Here is a 20,120-nt window from a genome sequence, read left to right on the forward strand (position 1 = left end):
ACGAAGCCAATGCGCTGATAGAGAACCTTGCAGCCAGCAATAACAATCACGGCACAGACTATGACTATACGGTTTGGGTCAATGCTGTTGAGACTGATGCTATTAAGGACCTCACAACCAAGGTGAATCTCCTGCTGAAAAGAGATCACCAAATTGTTAACTTGTGCGAGGAACAAGCTGGGGGATATGCAGACTTCGGAGCTGAGACATACCAAGAAGGTACGGAGGAAGTAAACTATATGGGAGTACAAGGGAACTTCCAAAATTGAGGTTTTAACCAGAATTTTAGGAATCATCCTAATTTGTCCTATAGGAGCAACAATGTCGAGAATCCCCAGGATCAGGTCTATCCACCACGACCTCAGCAGAGCAACTTTGCACAGGCCTTCTAGAACAAGGGTACAGGCTTTGGAGGATCGAACTTTCAACAGAAACCTCAGGTCAACAACTTCACGCAAGGGTATCAACCGGTTGCACCGCAGGCAGCAGCCCCAGAGGAGAGCAAATTAGAGCAGATGATGCATGCTTTGATGCAAAACCAGAAGAAAAACGCCACTGAGGTGACTGTCAAGATCGACAACATGTATTCTGAGCTGAATGGAAAAATTGAATCGTTCAACTCTCACATGAGAGTGCTGGAGAATCAGGTAGCACAGTCCGCAGCAAGAATCAAGGCACCTCCAGGGACACTTCCAGGGAAAAACGAGGCTAATCCAAAGGAATATGTGAATGTCATCACCCTTCGAAACGGCAAGGAGCTTCCGGAACCACAAAAAAAAGAAGGGAATGATCGATCCAATGGCGGGACTGGCCAATCCAAAACACAAAATCAGGAAAACAACCCCGACAAAGTTCTTAACAACACTTCTGATGATGTTGTTATAACTGGCTCACTAATTCCTGAAGGAGAGCAACCCAGCGGATCCCAAAAACCCTATGCACCCAGACTGCCTTTCCCTACTCGCCGCAAGACCAAGATTTAGGAGCGAGAATATGAGAAGCTGAAATCAGTAGTAGGAGAGCTTCAGGTTAGACTCCCTTTCATCAAAGCAGTAAGGATGGTTGCATCTCTCAAGAAATATATGAAAGAGATCCTCACCGACAAGCTCAGTCTGGAGAAAGGAGTGATGTACCTCACACAAGAGTGCAGTTCTATGCTCCAGAACCAAATGCCAGAAAAATGTGGAGATCCAGGACCATTTACTCTGCCTTGCACGATAGGAGACCTCAAATTCAACAAATGCCTCTGCGATCTTGGAGCAAGCGTGAGCCTTATGCCACTCAGCGTTGCGACGCGACTTGGCCTCTACAGCTTTAAACCGACCCAAGTCATCCTCGTCCTTGCTGATCGTTCCACTCGACGTCCAGAAGGAGTATTGGAGAACCTGCCAGTGCAAATTAGGAACTGCTATATTCCTACAGATTTCATTGTTTTGAAACTTGAGGAGTAATCCCAAGAACATATTCTACTTGGAAGACCCTTCTTGGCCACGGCTGGTGCGATGAAGAGGGAAAGATCGATTTGCATATAGATGATCTGATTTTGAGATTCAACCTAGAGAAAGCAGCTAAGAAACCTACAATCGATGGTCAAGCCTTCTGGGTTGATACAATAGGCAAAATCGCTGATGAGATCTATGATGAAGTATGTACAAGCAATCATCTGGCTGTCGCATTGACAAAGAAGGAGCCAGAGCTGGGATATCTGTCTGAGGAGACTGAGAGCTTGGTTAGAACACTCGATGCTGCAGCAGTTCTGAAACATGACGTCCTATTCGTCAATCTGCATACTGGACTGACTGATCCGCAAACTGGAGTGACTGATCTGCATACTGGACTGACTGATCCGGCTCCTTCTGTGGAAACAACCGTTAAGAGTGATGGATTGACCATTCCGGGCGATAGACCAGCTGATCCCGAAACTTGCTCTGGGACCAAACCGAATAAGGAGGATTGGAGCGAACTCTAGGCTCCAAAGTTGGACCTAAAACCACTCCCTGAGGGGCTAAGGTACGCTTATCTTGGATCTAACTCCACATATCTTGTTATCATCAATTCTAACATGAACAATGTTGAGACCGCACTCTTGCTCTGCGAGTTAAGAAAATATAGGAAGGCTTTGGGCTATTCCTTAGATGACATTTCAGGTTTATCACCGGAGTTATGCTCGCATCGGATTCACCTTAAAGATCCATCTAAGTCTTCCATCGAACACCAAAGGTGGATAAATTTGAACCTCAAGAAAGTCGTGAAGAAAGAGATCCTTAAACTGTTGGGAGCCGGAGTGAGTTTCCCAATCTCTGACAGCACTTGGGTGAGCCCAGTCCATGTAGTACCAAAGAAAGGAGGGGTGACGGTGGTTGCAAATTAGAAGAACGAGTTGATCCCCACCAGGACGGTAACAAGGCATCGAATGTGCATCGATTACCGCAAGCTCAATGCAGCCACCAGGAAGGACCACTTTCCTCTTCCATTTATTGACCAAATGCTTGAGCGTTTAGCGAACCACCCTTATTACTGCTTCATGGATGGTTACTCAGGGTTCTTTCAAATTCTGATTCACCCGGATGATCAGGAGAAGATGACTTTCACTTGCCCTTATGGCACATTCGCTTACTGACGGATGCCTTTTGGGTTGTGCAATGCCCCAGCCACTTTCCAGCGCTGCATGATGTCGATCTTTTCCGACTTGATTGAGGATATTATGGAGGTATTTATGGATGATTTTTCGGTGTATGGCTCATCCTTCTCCTCCTGTTTGTCCAACTTGTGCAAAGTACTTCAACGTTGTGTGGATAAACACCTTGTGCTGAATTGGGAGAAATGTCATTTCATGGTCACCAGTGGGATTGTTCTTGGCCATCGAATTTTTGAGAGAGGAATAGAAGTTGACAAAGCCAAGATAGAAGTCATGTCCAGTCTACAACCTCCAAAAACCGTCAAAGACATACGCAGTTTCCTTGGTCATGCTGGGTTTTATCGAAGGTTCATCAAGTATTTCTCCAAGATAGCCAGACCACTCACCCAGCTACTATGCAAAGACATCTCCTTTGAGTTTACTGCTGACTGTTTGGAGGCTTTCCTAACAATCAAACAAGCACTGATCTCGGCTCCAATAGTCCAACCACCCGATTGGGATCTGTCATTCGAAGTTATGTGCGATGCAAGTGATTTTGCTGTTGGAGCAGTTCTGGGGCAACGCAAGGATGGTAAGTTACATGTTGTTTACTACGCTAGCAGGACAATCGATGGAGCACAGACCAAGTACGCCACAACCGAAAAAGAATTACTCGCCATAGTCTTTGCCTTTGAAAAATTCAGGTCCTATATGGTGAAATCCAAGGTCATTGTGCACACAGATCACGCCGCATTGCGCTACCTATTGACCAAAAAAGATGCTAAACCGAGACTGCTGCGATGGATACTACTACTGCGATGGATACTACTACTGCAGGAGTTTGATCTTGAGATAAGGGACAAGAAAGGGATCGAGAATGGGGTTGTAGACCACCTTCCTAGGCTGAGAATCAATGAAGAGATCCCCATAGATGATCGACTCCCTGAGGAGAATGTGTATGTGGTTGCAGCTTTCATCGACTGCTACAAGGAGAAGGCCGATGCCAAGGTTCTTCAACAGACAGTTAACGATTCACCATGGTATGCCGATATCGCAATATTTGTGTGCTGCAGAAGAACCTTCAAACTTCACTGGATATGCTAAGAAGAAGTTCCTTAGAGATGTGCAACGCTACTTCTGGGATGAACCTTTTTTCTACAAGCATTGTGCTGATGGCCTCTACAGGAGATGTGTTCTAGAATCGGAAGTACAAGGGATTCTTTTTCACTGCCACGGTTCTAGCTATGCGGGACACTTCGCTACCTTCAAAACCACAACAAAAGTGCTACAAGCAGGCCTCTGGTGGCCCACTTTATTCCGAGATGCACACGACTTTGTCTCCCGATGCGACTCTTGCCAGCGACGTTGGAACATAAGCAAGCGGAACGAGATGCCACAAAACTTTATTTTGGAGATCGAGGTATTTGACTGTTGGGGGATCGATTTCATGGGGCATTTCCCACCTTCTTATGGAAATCTCTACATACTTGTAGCAGTGGATTACGTTTCCAAATGGGTCGAGGCTGTCGCAAGTCCTACTAATGATTCGAAGGTGGTACTCAAGATGTTCAAGCGCATTATATTTCCACGGTTTGGTGTTCCTAGGGTGGTCATAAGCGACGGGCGAACTCACTTTATCAACAAGCTTTTTGCAAACCTTCTGCGAAAACATGGCATGACACACAAGGTTGCTACCCCTTACCATCCGAAGACCAGTGGGCAGGTCGAGATTTCTAACCGTGAAATCAAGAGCATCTTGAAGAAAACAGTCAACTCAACCATAAAGGATTGGTCCTTGAAACTCGATGAAGCACTATGGGCATATCGGACTGCTTACAAAACACCCATCGACACTACCCCTTTTCGACTCGTTTATGGGAAGTCATGTCACTTACCTGTCGAGTTTGAGTATCAATCCTTATGGGCGACGAAGCAGATGAACTTCAATGTCAAAACGGCAGCTGAGAAACGCCTTATTCAGCTGAATGAGCTTGATGAAATTCGCATGGATGCCTATGAGAACACCAAAATATACAAGGAGAGGACCAAGGCCTTACACGATAAGAAGATTAACCCTAGGGATTTTGCTGCAAATGATTTGGTCCTCCTTTTCAACTCAAGGCTGAAGATTTTTCCTGGGAAGCTGCGTTCTCGCTGGTTCGGACCAAGAAGGTCATGCCTTACGGTGCTGTTGTACTTTGGGACCAAGAAGGAAAAGAATTCACTGTCAACGGTCAATGTCTCAAACCGTACCTAGCGGATTATGATCCGATTGAGGCCTCCCTCCCTTTGGAGGAACCACAAACTTCTTAGGCAGCAAGAAAAGTCAGGCTCGAGACTCTAAACAAGCGCTAATGGGAGGCAGCCCACAGGGTTTGCATTCGTTCACCCTTTTCTTTTGCTTTTGTTTTCTTAGGAAATTTGTTATTTTTATATCCTTTACAGAGTCACTGGAGAATCACGTTTGGTAGTGAGTTTTATTTTCAGGAACAGGTTCGAAACACAGAAGATGCGAATCCTTTTTTCAAGGAAAGTTCCGTAGCCGTCAGGATCAGCTAGTCCAATTCTGGATTGACTGATCCCCGTTCCAGGTAAGTAAAATCGAGGGAAGTAAAGAAAAAAAGAAAAAAAAAGAGAGAGGAAGGAAGAGAATCGGTTTTCGGGTTTTTGAACTTAAATTGAACCGGGTTAAACCAGTTTCGTGTTCACACCCCCTAAAAACCTAATTTCTTTTATCTCTTCTTCTTCTCTCCCTCATCGTCCCCACCTCCGATTTGCTTCCCTCTCGATTTCTTCTTTGCTTTGCTCGAATTTTGGGTTCCCATAACTTGATTTTTTATCTTTTATCCAACCCAATTGTTGTCTCACTCATTCGAACAAGGTAAATCCTTCCTCTCCCGATTTATGTTTGTCTTCGGAAATTCCAAGTTGAAATTTCTCAAATTTTGAGATTTTTTACTATTCTCTCTTCTTCTTTCCAATTGATGAACGGATTAGTAAGAATAACTATCCTGAATGACTCTTGGAACTAGATTTAAGCTGATGTGGCTTGAATTTAGCATAGGCTTGTAACATAGGTTGAGCTTAGCATAGGAAATTTTTGATTGCCTTGCTTGTTCTCACATGTTGGTTACTTATTCTTTTGCAGAGAATGCCGAAACGAAGACGAAGTGGTAAGGAGACTGCCGCTCCTTCCGAGGAACAGCCAACAAGGGTTTGGAATGATGAGGATACTAAGTGCTTGAAGCTACTCGTACAATGCAAGATGGAGCCGACTCGTTTTGTCGATCGTGAGCTATTCGAGAGGATGGGTATGTTAGCAGATTTTGATGCGTTGGTACAGAGCATGGGATTTGGTACTTTTGCTGAGAAAGCCTGGGACTTGCATGAGCGGCTCGCATGAGAGTTTCTTGCCACTGTTCAAGTGGATTTGCCAGGCGGTTCTGATGTGGTGGCTGAGCAGTGTTCAATCAGTTTCTTCCTGCTCAAGAAGCACTATGTCATCTCCATGTTTGATCTCTGTGATATATTTGGCTTCCCTAAAAACAAGCTGTGCAAGATGGAGAAGCTCGACAGCAGGATGGAGGTTTGGAAACTGATCGGAGCTGGGCAATATGTCTCTCGTGGAGCTGGACAATCTCGCATCCGCAACCCTGTCCTACGTATCACTGCCAAGTTCCTGAGTAACACCATTTATGCTAGGGCTGAGACTAGCACATTGCAGCTACCTGAGTTGTGGATGTTCTTCCATGGTCTTTGCAAGTTCCTCCATCCTCAAGATTCACCTATCTATCAGCTGAATCATGATGTCAACTTTGGATTCCTGCTCTCTAAGGAGTTTGAGCAAGTCCGGAGGGACATGACATATGCTAAGAACAAGAGAGTTCTGATCGGCAGCTTGGTGACCCCTATCATCGAGTATTGTGGCCTCGCTTTGCCACCGCTTACCAAGTCTTCGAAGAGAAAGTTGCTTGATCTCCAGTATATGTTTACCAGTGAGATTTTGGTGCATCACAATTTCTGCTATCGCTTTCAGGACAAGACTGGTCACCTTCGATATATGCTGATCCCTAGAACGTACTACACTACTCTTCGCAAGGCAACGAACATTGACTTAGAGCCTCCAGCTGATATCCTTTGCGATATAGACGACGTTCTTTTGAGGAATGAACGTGAACCAGCAGCCATCAGATCCCCTAGCAGCACGCAACCTGCGGATGCATCCACATCGTCGCAACCAGCTCACTCTCTTCCACCATTTCCTCCTTTTGATGTGAGCCAGTTTCTTGCTACGACACCTAAGGAGCCACCTCAATCTGAGTTTGAGAGAAGGGTCTACGACACTCATAAGAAGAACAATCTGTTGCTCACTCGACTGGATACTTGGCTCCAAAGTCTCGCACCATCCTGCTTTGCACCACCAGCAGCAGCTCACACCGCTACCAGTGACGACGAGGACACAACTACTGAGCCTCGGGTCTGACCATTCTGCGACATCCTCACCATCTCAACAGTTCTGACCAGTAGTTGTCTCCTTCCGGTTTCTTCTGTCTCTTTTCAAGGATTTTTATTTCTATTTTTCATTTATATTTGTCGGAGGCTTCTTTTTCTTAGCTTTGCTTTCACACCGGGACGGAGTGAAGTAAGTCTGGGGGAGGGATGTCTCTAAGTTATTAATGTCGTTTTCTTTGGTTGTTTTCTTTTTATTTTTCATGTATTTGAGTCGTTTTATCGAGTCTAAAAAAACAAAAAAATTGGGAAACTATGATCATTTCTAGGAATCTGTTTCTTTGAACTAACACTCTTATGATTACTTTTGTACCTCTGATTTGGAATGAAGCTTGGAATGAACATGAGCAGTCTCAACACGCCCTAAAAGACACTCGCCAAGGAGGATACTAAGTTGAACCAGAAGTTGTCTCTAGCTTTGACAAGACTTAACCGGATTTAATTTCTTACCTTGGGGCTTGGTATACATCGGACAAGACTCCTCCCTCAAACCTCACGAGACATGCAACTCCTCACAAAGTATGATTCCCCTCTCTCATCCCTTCAGTACTCAGTGAAAAAAAAAAGAAGAGGATATAGGTAATAAAAGAAGTGAACCGAGGGTTGTTCGTAAACTCGTGCATCCTTCGGTGCTCATGGAAACCTGTCCGCAAGAAAAGAGCAAAGGATTGATAAAAAAAAAAAAAAAATGATACCCTAGAAAATTAGGGAGAAATCAATCCTTTGGAAGTGAGAAAAGAGAGAGGAAAGGAAGCATGAGAAGGAGGTCTTGGGCGATAAGAGGTTGAAGGAGTCAAAAGGTTCAATGATCGATACTCCCATGGTAAGACCACACCTTTTTACTAATCTGATGTAGAGAGACAATGATGGGGAGACTGAAAGTTCTCTGAGGCCGTGGAGTTAGAGTAGGGAGTGTTGATCCTAATCATGGGCAGAGTACAAAAAGTAGTTCTTGATTTGATTTGATGAAGAGTGCAAAGCAACGGTTCCCAAGAATATGTGAGTTTACATTTTCAAACCTTTTCTCTGATCCTGAGTTTTTGTCTGTTCTTGCTTGAGGACAAGCAAAAATACAAGTCCGGGGGAATTGATGTGTCTGCATTTTATAGGATTTTACCCATAGTTTTTATATTAGTTTTGAGTCTTTTATTAAGTCCAAGTGTGCTTTTAGAGTCTTTTTAGTCTTTTGTGAGTCTGTAAAGGTTCTAGGCTACTTTGGAAGGAAACTGAGTGTTTTGGGGATGAAGACAAGCATCTGAAGCCAATTTGGTGAAGACTGATTAAAATAGCAAGCAGATGGAGCAAACAGATAAAAGCATCCGAGATCGGCTGATCCCCATTTGGGATCGACCAATCCAGTTCTCGACACAACTTTTCCTTTTTCGTTTTAAACCGACGTTTTAGGGTTTTATGTTATTATTTAAGTATGAGGCTCGACTTTGAGTTAGACAACTTTTACTCTATGCCGTTTTTGAGCACTTGTAAGCTTGGGAGAAGATCTCTTATCCTTTCTAACCCCTTGGAGAAGAATTCTGAACCCTCTTTACTTCTTTTTCAATTCAAACATGTTTTCTTCCTATTTGATTTGTGATTGTTTCTGTTCGATGTCTGAGTAGTCTCTCTGTTGGGTTTCGGGTTTCAGAGGGGGTTTTATGATTCTCTAACTTAGGCTGTTAGATTTGGGATTGATCTATTGAGTTCTTCATTTATTGTTGTGCTTATTGCTTAAACTAGATTAGCTACCTAGTTTATGATTTTAGGTTGAATTCATCTAGGCATCAAAAGTGTTGTTGAATTGCTTGAAAGAACATAGGTGAGCAAGGTGATCCTTAGCCAACGACAGTTGAAGTTGGGGCACCTTGTGAACATAATCAAACTTGAACTTATTGCTTGCTAGGATTGCTTAGAATCAAACGACGGTTTAGGATTTATTCAATTCCTTTCATAGATAACTAATGCTGCGACAGTAGGTTAGTTTTATATTTGAGATTTGAGTTCAAGAATGGTTCCTAATGCTATCCCGACCCATCACCTAATTTTGTGATCATATCCCCTAACTGATTCCCTATGCCCAATACTCTCTCTTAATTTTACAAACTCTTATTTATTTTTCGTTTTGTTCGGTTACTTGAATTACGATCTTCCTCATTGCCTTAGCTTAATTCGATCTATATAGTTTCATAGTGTAACCTAAAGTGCTACGACGACACCACTTGATCGTGGTTGAGTGTGCTTTGGGTTATTAATTGAACTCTGATCACGAATGGAGGGTGATAGATGGGGAACGCCGGACACCATCTTCTCCCTTTGCATTTAATTGAAGATCTCACCAAAAACCTAGTATGTGGGTAGGTTTGGTAAGGTAACAAAAGGGGAAAAATAAACATAAATAAGGGGAAAAGCTGTAACAAAGGGACATAGAGCTAAAGGAGAAGAGGACGCGATGACAGTCCGGAGCCGGTGAGCTAGACCTCCACCGGCACCGGCGGGCGTGGTTTAGAATGGTTGTCTCGATATTAGTGTCTGAGAGCTTCTTAGCGGCTATTGTTTTCCTAGTCTTACGTTTTTTTATTATTGTTATGTTTTAAAATTTGGAGAAATTTCGTTTCTACCCCCAATTTTAAATAGAAAATAGATAACATATTCTTCTTCTTTTTTCCATCTTCCTGTAAAATCTTATTACAATTCCTTTTGCTCACCTCTTTTCCATGTACACTGTAATTCTTTGCAACCTATACAAGTCTCAACAACTTCAGTTCGCAATACTGTCCATCACTTCGAACTCTTTCAAACTCTAGTCAGGATTTGCGGTTTATTTCATTTTACTTTCGGGAAAAAAGCTTAAAAATACCTCATCTAATTTTTATTTGGACAAATAATACCTCATCTTTTTTTTTTGGAAAAATAATACCTCATTTAATTAATCAATGTTGATTAATACCTCAACTTCTAAATGTTGGAAGTTTTATAACTAGCACGTGTGTTATTATTTGAGAATTACAATTTTGACCTTAAAAATAATTTTCTGTTTTCATTAAAATAGAAAAAATAAAAAAGGAAAAAAAATGTTTGACTACGGTGGAGACCACATCGGAAGTGGCTGACTCGGTGGTGATAGCTTACGAGGACGAGAGCTAGGTCTTATACACGTTTTCTCCTCTGGTCACGATTCTTTGAAGATGGTGAAGGTAAAGAGGCTTGACTCTAACTCGCATGTTGCCAGAATTATCACCGTCACAAGCTGAAACAAAAACCTATAAATTTTTATTTTAATGATTTGTTTCCATTAAGAACCACCGACAATAACATTAACAAAGCTTTGGAAAAATTGGGCATACCCATACAACAAAACCGAACTCAAATTGGGCAAATTGCTACATACCTACAATCATATATACTTATCTTCTGTTATATGTCTACAATTGTTAGATCTATAAATTTTAGTTTAATTTCGACATCTTGTTTATGTGTCTTTTCTCTTCAAATTGAAAGAGAAAACAAACCCATGGAGAAGTTTTATGAAATCTAATTAGTATTTTTGGTTTTGGTGAATAAAATGAACACAAATCCACACAGCAGGTTCTTACAGAAGAAGAACAACGAAGAAGACGACGTTTTCGGCATGTTTTTTTTTTGTTTGTTTTATAAATGTTATCTAAAATAAATATATTAAACTTTGTTTTTAAGGTCAAAATTGTAATTCTCAAATAATAACACACGTGCCAGGTATAAAACTTCTAATATTTAGAAGCTGAGGTATTAATCAACATTGATTAATTAAATGAGGTATTATTTTTCTAACAAAAATAGATGATGTATTATTTGTCCAAATAAAAATTAGATGAAGTATTTTGAAGACAAAAACATAAATATTATGAGATACAATTAAAACTTCAAACCGTTTCATTCTAAATAGACATAGTTACCCTTTTTTATTTATATATGTATCTACGGATTTTAACAAAATGACTAATTTACGTGGACCACGTTACTTTCTTAGCTTCAACTTGCCGATAACAATAACAGAGTCAGAGCAGAACACAAACGTAAGCAAAAAAAAAAACAGAGCAAAATGGCCGTTGTTTTACGTGGAGGCATCACCGGAGGATTTCTTCACCATCCTCGCGATGCTTCATCCTTCATCACTAGAAGAATCTCATCCGTCAGAGTCGCAGGAGGAGGCATAAATCCGACGGTGGCTGTTGAACGTCCCACGTGGCTACCTGGCCTCGACCCTCCTCCTTATCTTGATGGAAAGTGAGTTCCTTGTTGTCTTCATTTGCACAAAAGCTTTAAATTTAGACCAACGTTTTGTGTTCTTGAAAATAAAGGTTAGCTGGAGATTATGGTTTCGACCCGCTCGGATTAGGAGAGGATCCGGAAAGCTTGAAATGGTATGTTCAAGCAGAGCTTGTTCACTCTCGTTTCGCCATGCTCGGTGTTGCAGGGATACTCTTCACAGATGTAAATCACTAATCTTGAACATTCTCAGTTTTAAAATGTTGATGTATCTCAAAAACATGGCTAACTTAAGAGTTTTGTTTGGTTGCATTAGCTGCTTCGGACCACAGGGATTCGTAATTTACCGGTTTGGTATGAAGCTGGAGCTGTCAAATTTGATTTTGCTAGCACAAAAACACTCATTTTTGTACAGTTTCTACTTATGGGGTAATGAATCAATCAAACTCATTATCTAACTTTATTGTTAACCAACAAAAGCTTAGAATTATTCTTTTATTGTTTCCACAGGTTTGCTGAGACTAAAAGGTATATGGATTTTGTCTCTCCGGGATCTCAAGCAAAGGAAGACTCTTTCTTCTTTGGAATTGAAGCAGCGCTCGAAGGGCTCGAGCCTGGATATCCCGGAGGACCGCTTTTGAACCCGTTAGGCTTGGCTAAGGACATTAAAAATGCTCATGACTGGAAGCTTAAGGAGATCAAGAATGGTAATTAGACTCATTGGTTTGTTTCTTTAATTGTAATCTCTGTGTGTGTAACATTGCTTGATCGGTTTTTAACAGGTCGTCTAGCGATGATGGCAATGCTCGGCTTCTTCGTTCAAGCCTCTGTGACTCACACTGGCCCTATTGATAACCTTGTGGAGCATCTCTCAAATCCATGGCATAAGACCATCATTCAAACCCTCTTCACCTCTACTTCTTAAGTACATTCTTTTGTAGCGAAACTTCGATTACTCGACAAGTGTATCAATACCTTTATTTCATTTAAGAGTACAACAAATCTGGTCTAACCAACAAACACTTACACAAGTTCACTGTTCTCTCTCAATTCAGATACTCTGTTTCCCATTTCCATAACGACATACAAAATAGAACATGTTAAAAAAAGGACAGTAAAACCTACCTGTAAGAAACTCACTTGTTGGGAGACTTCTTCCTTGACAAGAACATGAAGACCTTTGGCATCAAAGAGAATCTTTTCTTTTTCTTTTTTGTTTCAGGAGTCGTCACATTACTACTACTGCTTCCTTGTTCACCAATTACAAATGATGTTGGTTTATGTAAAGCTGACTTCGACTTGCTTAAGTTCTCCTTATTCCCCCCCTCGGGACTCCTATTCCCATTTTCCGACCTCCATTTTCGCAACTCATGATCCATAACAACCTTCCCATCTCTAGCTTTCTCAACTTTCCCCATTGCATCTTGCAGCTCTACTTTTCTTATAGCTGTTTCTCTACTCACTTCCTCAAGATTTTCCAAGATTCTTGATTCTTCTTCCTTAGCCACCTCGATCTTGGAGACGATCTCCGCTAGTTTCCTGTTGGCTGCCTCTTCTACCTCATGTGCCTGCTTGCTTAGCTCGTAATATTCCTCAACTGAAATGATTATGCTTCTTGGTGAACTACTAATGTCTTCGATTTTGTTAGCACATTCAGTCTCTTGCAACGCTTTTATTGCAGCTAAGGCCAACTTTTCTGAAGCTCTAGCAGCTTCCATTTCCTTTTTCGCCTCGATTAACTGACTCTCTATTGCAGAGAATCCTGTTTTCGCTTTTTCCGACTCTTCCTTGGCCTTTCTCAGCTCCTCTCGAGCGGCTACGGCAAGTGACTTTGCCTCCTCTGCCTCTCTCGTCGCTTCTTGCAACTTCTTGGCTATTTCTGTGCATCTCTCCTCTCTTGATTCTTCGCTGTTCCTCTGTTTAGAATCTGATAAATCTCTCTTCTCCCTTTCGAGTTCTGACTGCAATGATCCAACAATTATCTTCAACGTAAAAACCTCGGAGTTTGCTTTCTCAATGTTTGATCTAACTTCTTCAAGCTCATTCCTCGCGGAATCAACAGCTGCTTGTATCTCACTGTTGTTTCTCTTTCCCATGTTCGAGTCTTTGTAAGCCGCTATTTCGGCTCTCAAATCTTGCTGAAGTAAAGAAGCAGTCTGTAGTTTTGTTTTCACATCGTCCGCTGCATCAATCTGTTGTCTAACCCTCTCAATCTCTTCTTCAACCATTTTGAGTTCCTTCTCCTGATTATAAACGTCTTGGTCCCTGGCCATGGCTGCATCGAATTTCTTTTCTTGTGCTTCAAGATGAGCCGCATGTGCTGACTCCAGCAACTCCTTAGTGGCAAGTACCTCTATCGTCAAACCTTCCATTTTCCTCTCTACATCTTTAGCTTCCGAAACTGAATCCACAGCTCTTTTCGCAGCGGAATCTTTTTCCCTCAACAGAGATTCATACTCCTTAGACATTATATCTATCTCTTCTTTTAAAGATCCTAGCTCAGAAACCGCTGAGAAATGCCTCGCTTTAGCCACCTCGAGCTGAGCTTTTGATGCAACACTCGACTCATCAGCTATCCCTTGCTCCATTTCCTCCACTCGCAGCTTTGCAAGATCAGAGTCTTGTCTCGCTTGTTGCTCTTCTTTTTCAGCCTTTTCTAGCTCAAGTTTTAGCTCTTGGACAACACTCCTTGTCCTTTCAAGCTCCATCACCACCTGCTGCTTCACCTCTTCCGCTACAACCGCTTGTTTCTTGTACTCAGGCATATCTTCTTGTATCTTCTCAAGCTCTTGATCCACTGTCTTCCGTCTCTGGAGACAATAATAAAACACAAGACTAAGAACAAGACCGGTCCAATGAAAATCAAGGCAAAAGTTTTATTTTAGTACCTCAATTGTCTGGATTTTATGTGCTTTCCAGTCTGTGATCCCACCAAACTTGGAAACTGCTTCCTTAACCGATTCAAACGGTGCGGCGGTATCGATCAAGATAGGACTTGTTGGTGACCCGAAACGCGGAGATCCAGAAGATCTCGGATGCACAAAAGCTCTTGGTGAGCCAGGAACTCTAAGACGTGTGAGGTCAAGATCTTGAATTCCTCCAGGTGAGCCAGGCAAAATCCTTGCGTCTTCGATATAGTCATCTACTCGAGAATCTAGCAAAAACGAATCTTGATGGTTTATCATGACTCTTGGTGCAATGTACACCTTCGGAGACGACTCTGCTTCTTGATGTCCATCCACAGAATCAAAAAACGGGTTATGTTCCGGTATAAGATTTGGCGTATCTCCAGCATCTTCCAAGTTTAGGAGATCACAAATGGATGAATCGAATACGATACTACCAAAAGGCGTCGAGGTATGTACATTATGGACATTGAGATCAGGGAGTAAACAGAGGTCATTGGAAACTTTATCATCATCCATCATTGGTCAGGGTTTCTCACAAACACAACTACACAAATGAAATTATTACACGCATTTATATAAGATTATAACGTGATCATATGAACAAAAAGGGATTCATTAATCAAAATAACAAAATGCGAGTTTTAACATATCGTACCTTCATAAAAAAGAAATACTACAAAATGCGAGACAAATCTTCTGGGAGATTTGAAGAGATATATAATCTTTAGATAGATCAGATCACACCAACGTACGATTATCAGAAATTGAAGATGAACAATGAGAAAAAAAATTTCAGAAACGAGACAGAAGAGAAAGATTTGAAGAAAGAACGAAAAAAAAAAGGAATAACGGAGATGTCCACTAGGGCGTGGAGGCCACGCCTCTCGTTCATATCTGTTGGTTCTTTTAATTTTCCTTTTTTATATAACTAATGTCAAATATAAATGGGTGAATTAGCTCAGTAACCAAACAAAAAAAATCATACAAGAATATAGCACTATATTCATGGATCATGTTTTGTGTCTTTTCGGTTGAGTATAGGGTTTTTCTCAACGGTCAACCTAATGGATTGATAGTGCCGGAGAGGGGTTTACGTTAGGGTGATCCACTTTCTCCTTACTTATTTATTTTATGTACAGAGGTTTTGATTGCCAATATTCGGAAGGCGGAGGCAGATAAATGGATTACAGGTATTAAGATGGCAAATAAGTGTCCGCTAATTACTCATTTGTTGTTTGTGGATGATAGTCTATTTTTCTGTAAGGTTGATAATGATCAATGTGGACTTGTTTTGGACATTCTAAAGCACTATGAGGCTGTCTCGGGACAGCAAATAAATTTCGAGAAATCTTCAATTCAGTTTGGTCACATGGTTGACGAGCTGGCCAAGATGGAGATGCAAGGGGTCCTAGGGATAACCAATCTGGGCGGGATGGGGTCATATTTAGGTATCCCTGAGTGTTTAGGAGGGTCCAAAACGAAGGTCTTCTCTTTTGTTAGAGATCGGTTGCAAAGTCGGACAACCGGGTGGACGGCGAAATTGCTTTCAAAAGGAGGAAAATAGGTGATGATTAAGTTTGTTGCGGCTGCAGTACCAACTTTTGTGATGTCTTGTTTTCGTTTACCAAAAACAATCACATCCAAACTTAATAGTGCGGTGGCAAACTTTTGGTGGAGTACTAATGGTCAGTCTGGGGGTATGTACTTGATAGCTTGGGAGAAGCTTTGTTGTAGCAAGCAGATGGGTGGTTTGGGTTTAAGGAATATTGATGATTTTAATACGGCGTTGTTGGCTAAACAATTATGACGGCTGATTGAGGTTCCGGACTCACTGTTTGCCAGGGTTTTGAAAAGTAGATACTACCGGAATTCAAATTCCATGGACCAGAATGTAACCCGGACCTGAATGTCTACCGGGTCGCGGTCTGACCGGCCGGTCCGGTCCGGGTTTAAAAACATTGGTTATAATCAAATTAGACAGACATAATCGGATAATTGATGTTAGGCGGATATTATTCATTAATTGAGGCGGAGAAGGTGGGCCTAGCGATTTTACAGGGTATAATCGAAATTATGCGGGGACTTTTAAAACATGCATGAAATAGTCAATTTGCCACGTATACCAACTAGATTAGGATCTGCATATATAGGCTAGTTTATAATTTAAAATTGTATAATTCGTATAAAAAAATAAAAATAAAAAGGATAAATATAAATGAATTACTTTATTTTTTTATATATTTTTTTTTCGGCCAAATTCCATTGAAATAGAAAACCCATTAAAGCATTACAAGTGGTTTACGGAATAAGCCCATCAAGCTGGACTTTTACATTTTAGGATAAGGACAAAATATCTTAGAATATTTTACACAACAAAAGTCCAACTTTAGGACACGTGTGATGCGTTTGATAAGTCTCCAATGCTCGCCGACAATAGCCTTCCGCCGCAAGCTCTGTTCATCTCATCACCGCTTCACCATCAAAGCTGATATCCTTGTAGATCCATAAAACTCTTTGTATGATCAGCTTAAGTCCGATTAGCCACTTGATAAGTCCTCTAACTCCTTTTGCAGAATTCTCTAGATGTGTATAAAAAGAGATCCAAAAACCAACAAGGTTGAAGCGTCGGAAAAGATGACAAGGGAAGAGGTTTTAGACCCAATAGCAAAACACGCTCTTCTGAATCTGTCTTCACCATCCATCAAGTTTCCAAACATCTCGATCCACGAACAAATAAAAGAAACCTTCATCCTAAGCCGATTACGGTACCAATAGGGTATGAAGCATTTATCCTTTTTTGCAAGGAAATCGAACAGTTGATGATCTCTTGAACCTCTAATTTTCACATTCGGCGTTTGTCTCCTTCATTTGAAGAGATTTAGTTACTGCAAAAGGGAAAAGCCAAAACAAAAAAAGAACATAGCCAAAATGGCTAAATGAAACTCATACTTAGACAAGAGAAACAATCGAGACTAAGCTGGATAATATCTTATAACAAAATAACTAGATTAATATCGAACAAAGTCCAATTTTAATTAGAAGAAAAACTTTCTCCCTCTAAAAGATGCAAGAGATAAGAGAGAAAGTTTTTTTAATTAGGGTTAACAAAGACTTTTTACTTTATTTTTCTATATATTTGTGTATTAATTATGAATTCAATTTTCTGGTATATTTTGATTTTTCTTAATTCGTATATGAATGAGAGATTTACCGAATGTGAGATAAGGAAAAGGAACTACAAAAATGTAAACAATGGCCCAACAATTTACTAGTCGAATGTCCCATGGCCTTTTTTATTCTGACATTGTATTATCCCTAAAAACAAAAGACTCTGCTTTTCCCGATTACTTTCGTTTAACCCCTCCCTCCCTTTATTCTCTATCTCTTCTCCCTCGATCGGCTCCTTTCAGGTTCGTTTATAAATTCTGGGTTTGATTTCTGAAAAATTGGAACTTTTGATTTGTGGGTTTGATTTCTGAAAATTTGGAATTTTTGAATTTGTGGGTTTGATTTCTGAAAAGTTGGAACTTTTGATTTCTGGGTTTGATTTCTGAAAAATTGGAATTTTTTATTTGTGGGTTTTAATTTCTGAAAAATTGGAATTGTTGATTTCATGATTTATGATTTTTGGTAGGTTGTAGTTTGAATCTGCTCTAAATAGGAGATTTTGATTACTACTGCTGCTGCTTCAGTCACCACAAGGTTTTGCTAGTTCGTGTCTAAAGCTTTTGAAGAGATGGCCATGAAAATAATACAAGAATGTCCGAACTCGGTGGTGGTAAGAGAAATCCCGACCGATCTCCTAATGGACATCTTTTCTAGAGTTCCTGCAAAGTCTGTAGCTAGGTTTTGTTGCGTATCGAAACTATGGGAATCCATAATTTGCCATCCTGATTTCGCCGAGTTTTACTTTACTATGTCTTCTTGTACTACTACTCCTCCTCGTCGTCCACCTCTGCTCTTTTTCACCTTGGAAGATGATGGCAAGTTATTCTTCTTCTCTTCACCTCACACTCCCACTCAAAAGGATCCACATCATGAGAACAAGGCCTCTCTTGTATCCACCCGTTACCATGTTCACCGTAAGAATACTCCCACTAATTATGCATCTGACGTGGGTTCTCCTCTTTGTGGATTCATTTGTCATCGAGACAGGGGAAGTCCAGATACAATCGTTATTTGTAACCCAGCCACGGGACAGTCTGTAACCTTACCCAAAGTGAAACTGAAGGGTATCAATACTGATACGAGACCTTTTTTAGGGTATGATCCGATCGGCAAACAGTTAAAAGTGTTGTGCATCAAGTTCGATATGATCCCGAATCCGTGTTATGAGCATCAAGTTTTGACATTGGAGGATAATGGAAAACGTTTGTGGAGAACAGTCCAATGCAAACCCCATTATCCTAAATCTGATGGAATATGTATAGATGGTACTTTGTATTATACAGCTGGGTTCAGTCCGGGGACAAGGGTTTCCATAATAGTGTGCTTTGATGTTAGGTCCGAGAAGTTTAGCTCGATCAACATAGATGAATGCATGTTGATGACTTATTGTACTTTGATCAACTACAATGGTAAATTAGGTGCACTTCAGTTTACTTCTTTCTTACGAGAACGGCTTGGGTTTTGGGTTCTACAAGATGCTGAAAAACATATATGGTCCAGAGATTTCTACATGTTGCCTCCTTTGCCGAAAAACAAATTTGAGAGAACCGAGTTAGCCATTGTTGGAATGACTGTTGGAGGTGAAGTTGTGTTGGCACCGTACTGTCTCGTAGATGAATTTTACCTTTATTACTTCAATCTTGAGTGCAAGAGTCTCAAACAAGTTCATATACAAGGTTTTGAGATGTTTAAGAATATGAGAGTTTACACCTCTCTAGAATATGCTGAGAATTTGAAACTTATGTAAGTGTTCATCTCTTGTTTTAAAACTTTTTCTAGTTATTTTTCAATTGGTTAGTGACGACTATATATTCCACTCTTTTATTCGAAGGACTGAGTATGATACAGGAGTCGACACATTTACTCCGGAAAGGAGGCTGTTTCAAGTCAAGTCTGCCACTAAAGCTAGCAAGGTAACTTTTTTATTAGTTTCCCGCGAACATATATAGCAGCAATTTAGGGGAAAGTTGAAGAAAGGGTTATGTTTTGTGGCCATTATGTATTGAGTGTTAGAAAGCTAGTTTTTTTCATAAAAGGACAAAGCACACCTGGTGAAAGGGAAAGAGGCAAGCAGCAATACGCTACATTTTGTTCTATTCTGAGTGTTTAGTGAGTATGATTAGCTTATTGTATATTTATGTATTCTAAACCGTGTTTATCTTTCGTTGCTCACTATGCTGTCTATGCAGTTATCGGAGCCTAACTTGTCAAACAAAGAGAAAGGTATAGCCAGTTATAGCGTATTGGAAACCCACTTACGCTGCACATTTGTTGCGCATAATCATTTGAAGATGTTGAAATTATTCTGCCTTATACCAAATGATCAACTTAACTTAACAACATCTACGACTTGTAAATTATTTTTGCAGCTTTTCATGGGAGGTTATTTCACAACAGAAACCGTGAACGAATTCATCTGTTGACTGATGATGGGACAGCGACAAACAATACCTTCTCCAGTAAGATCTTCGATAGGATTTGCCTCCACTCTGATAATATACCTAGGCAAAGCCAAGGATTGTTATTGGAAATCTCATCATTTTCTAAATAACATTTAGCTACAATAAATTGAAATTTAATTTGTCGCAAACAATAAACTGTTCTTGTTACAAAAGTAATGTATGAATCTATTCATATGAACATGATGTTGCTTCTTCCTTTTATTCTTCTTCCAAAAC

At 40.7% G+C, this 20,120-nt stretch overlaps 3 protein-coding genes across 5 annotated transcripts; 2 read left to right on the plus strand and 1 right to left on the minus strand.

The window, feature by feature from the left end:
- The first annotated feature begins 11,088 nt into the window (after positions 1 to 11,088).
- Positions 11,089 to 12,385, plus strand: LOC104757998 (photosystem I chlorophyll a/b-binding protein 5, chloroplastic). Its single transcript, XM_010480796.3, has 5 exons — positions 11,089 to 11,383; positions 11,458 to 11,590; positions 11,682 to 11,794; positions 11,876 to 12,072; positions 12,148 to 12,385. The coding sequence occupies exons 1-5, from the start codon at positions 11,199 to 11,201 to the stop codon at positions 12,288 to 12,290; spliced, it is 771 nt and encodes a 256-aa protein (XP_010479098.1). The 5' UTR covers positions 11,089 to 11,198; the 3' UTR covers positions 12,291 to 12,385.
- On the minus strand, positions 12,330 to 15,234 carry LOC104757997 (protein WEAK CHLOROPLAST MOVEMENT UNDER BLUE LIGHT-like 2). The gene is made up of 3 exons (XM_010480795.3): positions 14,930 to 15,234; positions 14,254 to 14,818; positions 12,330 to 14,175 (listed from the first exon to the last, which is right to left on the minus strand). The coding sequence occupies exons 2-3, from the start codon at positions 14,791 to 14,793 to the stop codon at positions 12,502 to 12,504; spliced, it is 2,214 nt and encodes a 737-aa protein (XP_010479097.2). The 5' UTR covers positions 14,794 to 14,818; positions 14,930 to 15,234; the 3' UTR covers positions 12,330 to 12,501.
- Positions 15,235 to 16,685: 1,451 nt separating this feature from the next.
- Positions 16,686 to 20,082, plus strand: LOC104757999 (F-box protein At1g53790). Of its 3 annotated transcripts, XM_010480799.3 has the most exons (6): positions 17,439 to 17,684; positions 17,909 to 19,185; positions 19,274 to 19,355; positions 19,479 to 19,551; positions 19,632 to 19,665; positions 19,812 to 20,082. In XM_010480799.3, the coding sequence occupies exons 2-4, from the start codon at positions 18,011 to 18,013 to the stop codon at positions 19,542 to 19,544; spliced, it is 1,323 nt and encodes a 440-aa protein (XP_010479101.1). In that variant the 5' UTR covers positions 17,439 to 17,684; positions 17,909 to 18,010; the 3' UTR covers positions 19,545 to 19,551; positions 19,632 to 19,665; positions 19,812 to 20,082. The 3 variants fall into 3 exon arrangements, with proteins under 3 accessions (XP_010479099.1, XP_010479101.1, XP_087350410.1); XM_010480797.3 differs by lacking the exon at positions 19,479 to 19,551 and having other exon boundaries at positions 16,686 to 17,684; XM_087494284.1 differs by lacking the exons at positions 19,274 to 19,355; positions 19,479 to 19,551; positions 19,632 to 19,665; positions 19,812 to 20,082 and having other exon boundaries at positions 17,443 to 17,684; positions 17,909 to 19,189.
- The last annotated feature ends 38 nt before the right edge of the window (positions 20,083 to 20,120 follow it).

Source organism: Camelina sativa, chromosome 17 (assembly GCF_030686135.1).
Source record: "Camelina sativa cultivar CO46 ecotype springtype chromosome 17, ASM3068613v1".
Lineage (NCBI taxonomy): Eukaryota > Viridiplantae > Streptophyta > Magnoliopsida > Brassicales > Brassicaceae > Camelina > Camelina sativa.

Excerpts from the sequence above, each read along its gene's own strand:
- LOC104757998 (XM_010480796.3), top strand. The coding sequence starts at position 11,199 with ATGGCCGTTGTTTTACGTGGAGGCATCACCGGAGGATTTCTTCACCAT. Across the intron at positions 11,384-11,457 it reads CCTCCTTATCTTGATGGAAA|GTTAGCTGGAGATTATGGTT; the intron begins GTGAGTTCCTTG and ends TTGAAAATAAAG. Across the intron at positions 11,795-11,875 it reads GTACAGTTTCTACTTATGGG|GTTTGCTGAGACTAAAAGGT; the intron begins GTAATGAATCAA and ends TTGTTTCCACAG.
- LOC104757999 (XM_010480797.3), top strand. The coding sequence starts at position 18,011 with ATGGCCATGAAAATAATACAAGAATGTCCGAACTCGGTGGTGGTAAGA. Across the intron at positions 19,186-19,273 it reads GCTGAGAATTTGAAACTTAT|GACTGAGTATGATACAGGAG; the intron begins GTAAGTGTTCAT and ends TTTTATTCGAAG. Across the intron at positions 19,356-19,631 it reads CTGCCACTAAAGCTAGCAAG|TTATCGGAGCCTAACTTGTC; the intron begins GTAACTTTTTTA and ends CTGTCTATGCAG.
- LOC104757997 (XM_010480795.3), bottom strand. The coding sequence starts at position 14,793 with ATGATGGATGATGATAAAGTTTCCAATGACCTCTGTTTACTCCCTGAT. Across the intron at positions 14,176-14,253 it reads ATAAAATCCAGACAATTGAG|AGACGGAAGACAGTGGATCA; the intron begins GTACTAAAATAA and ends TATTGTCTCCAG.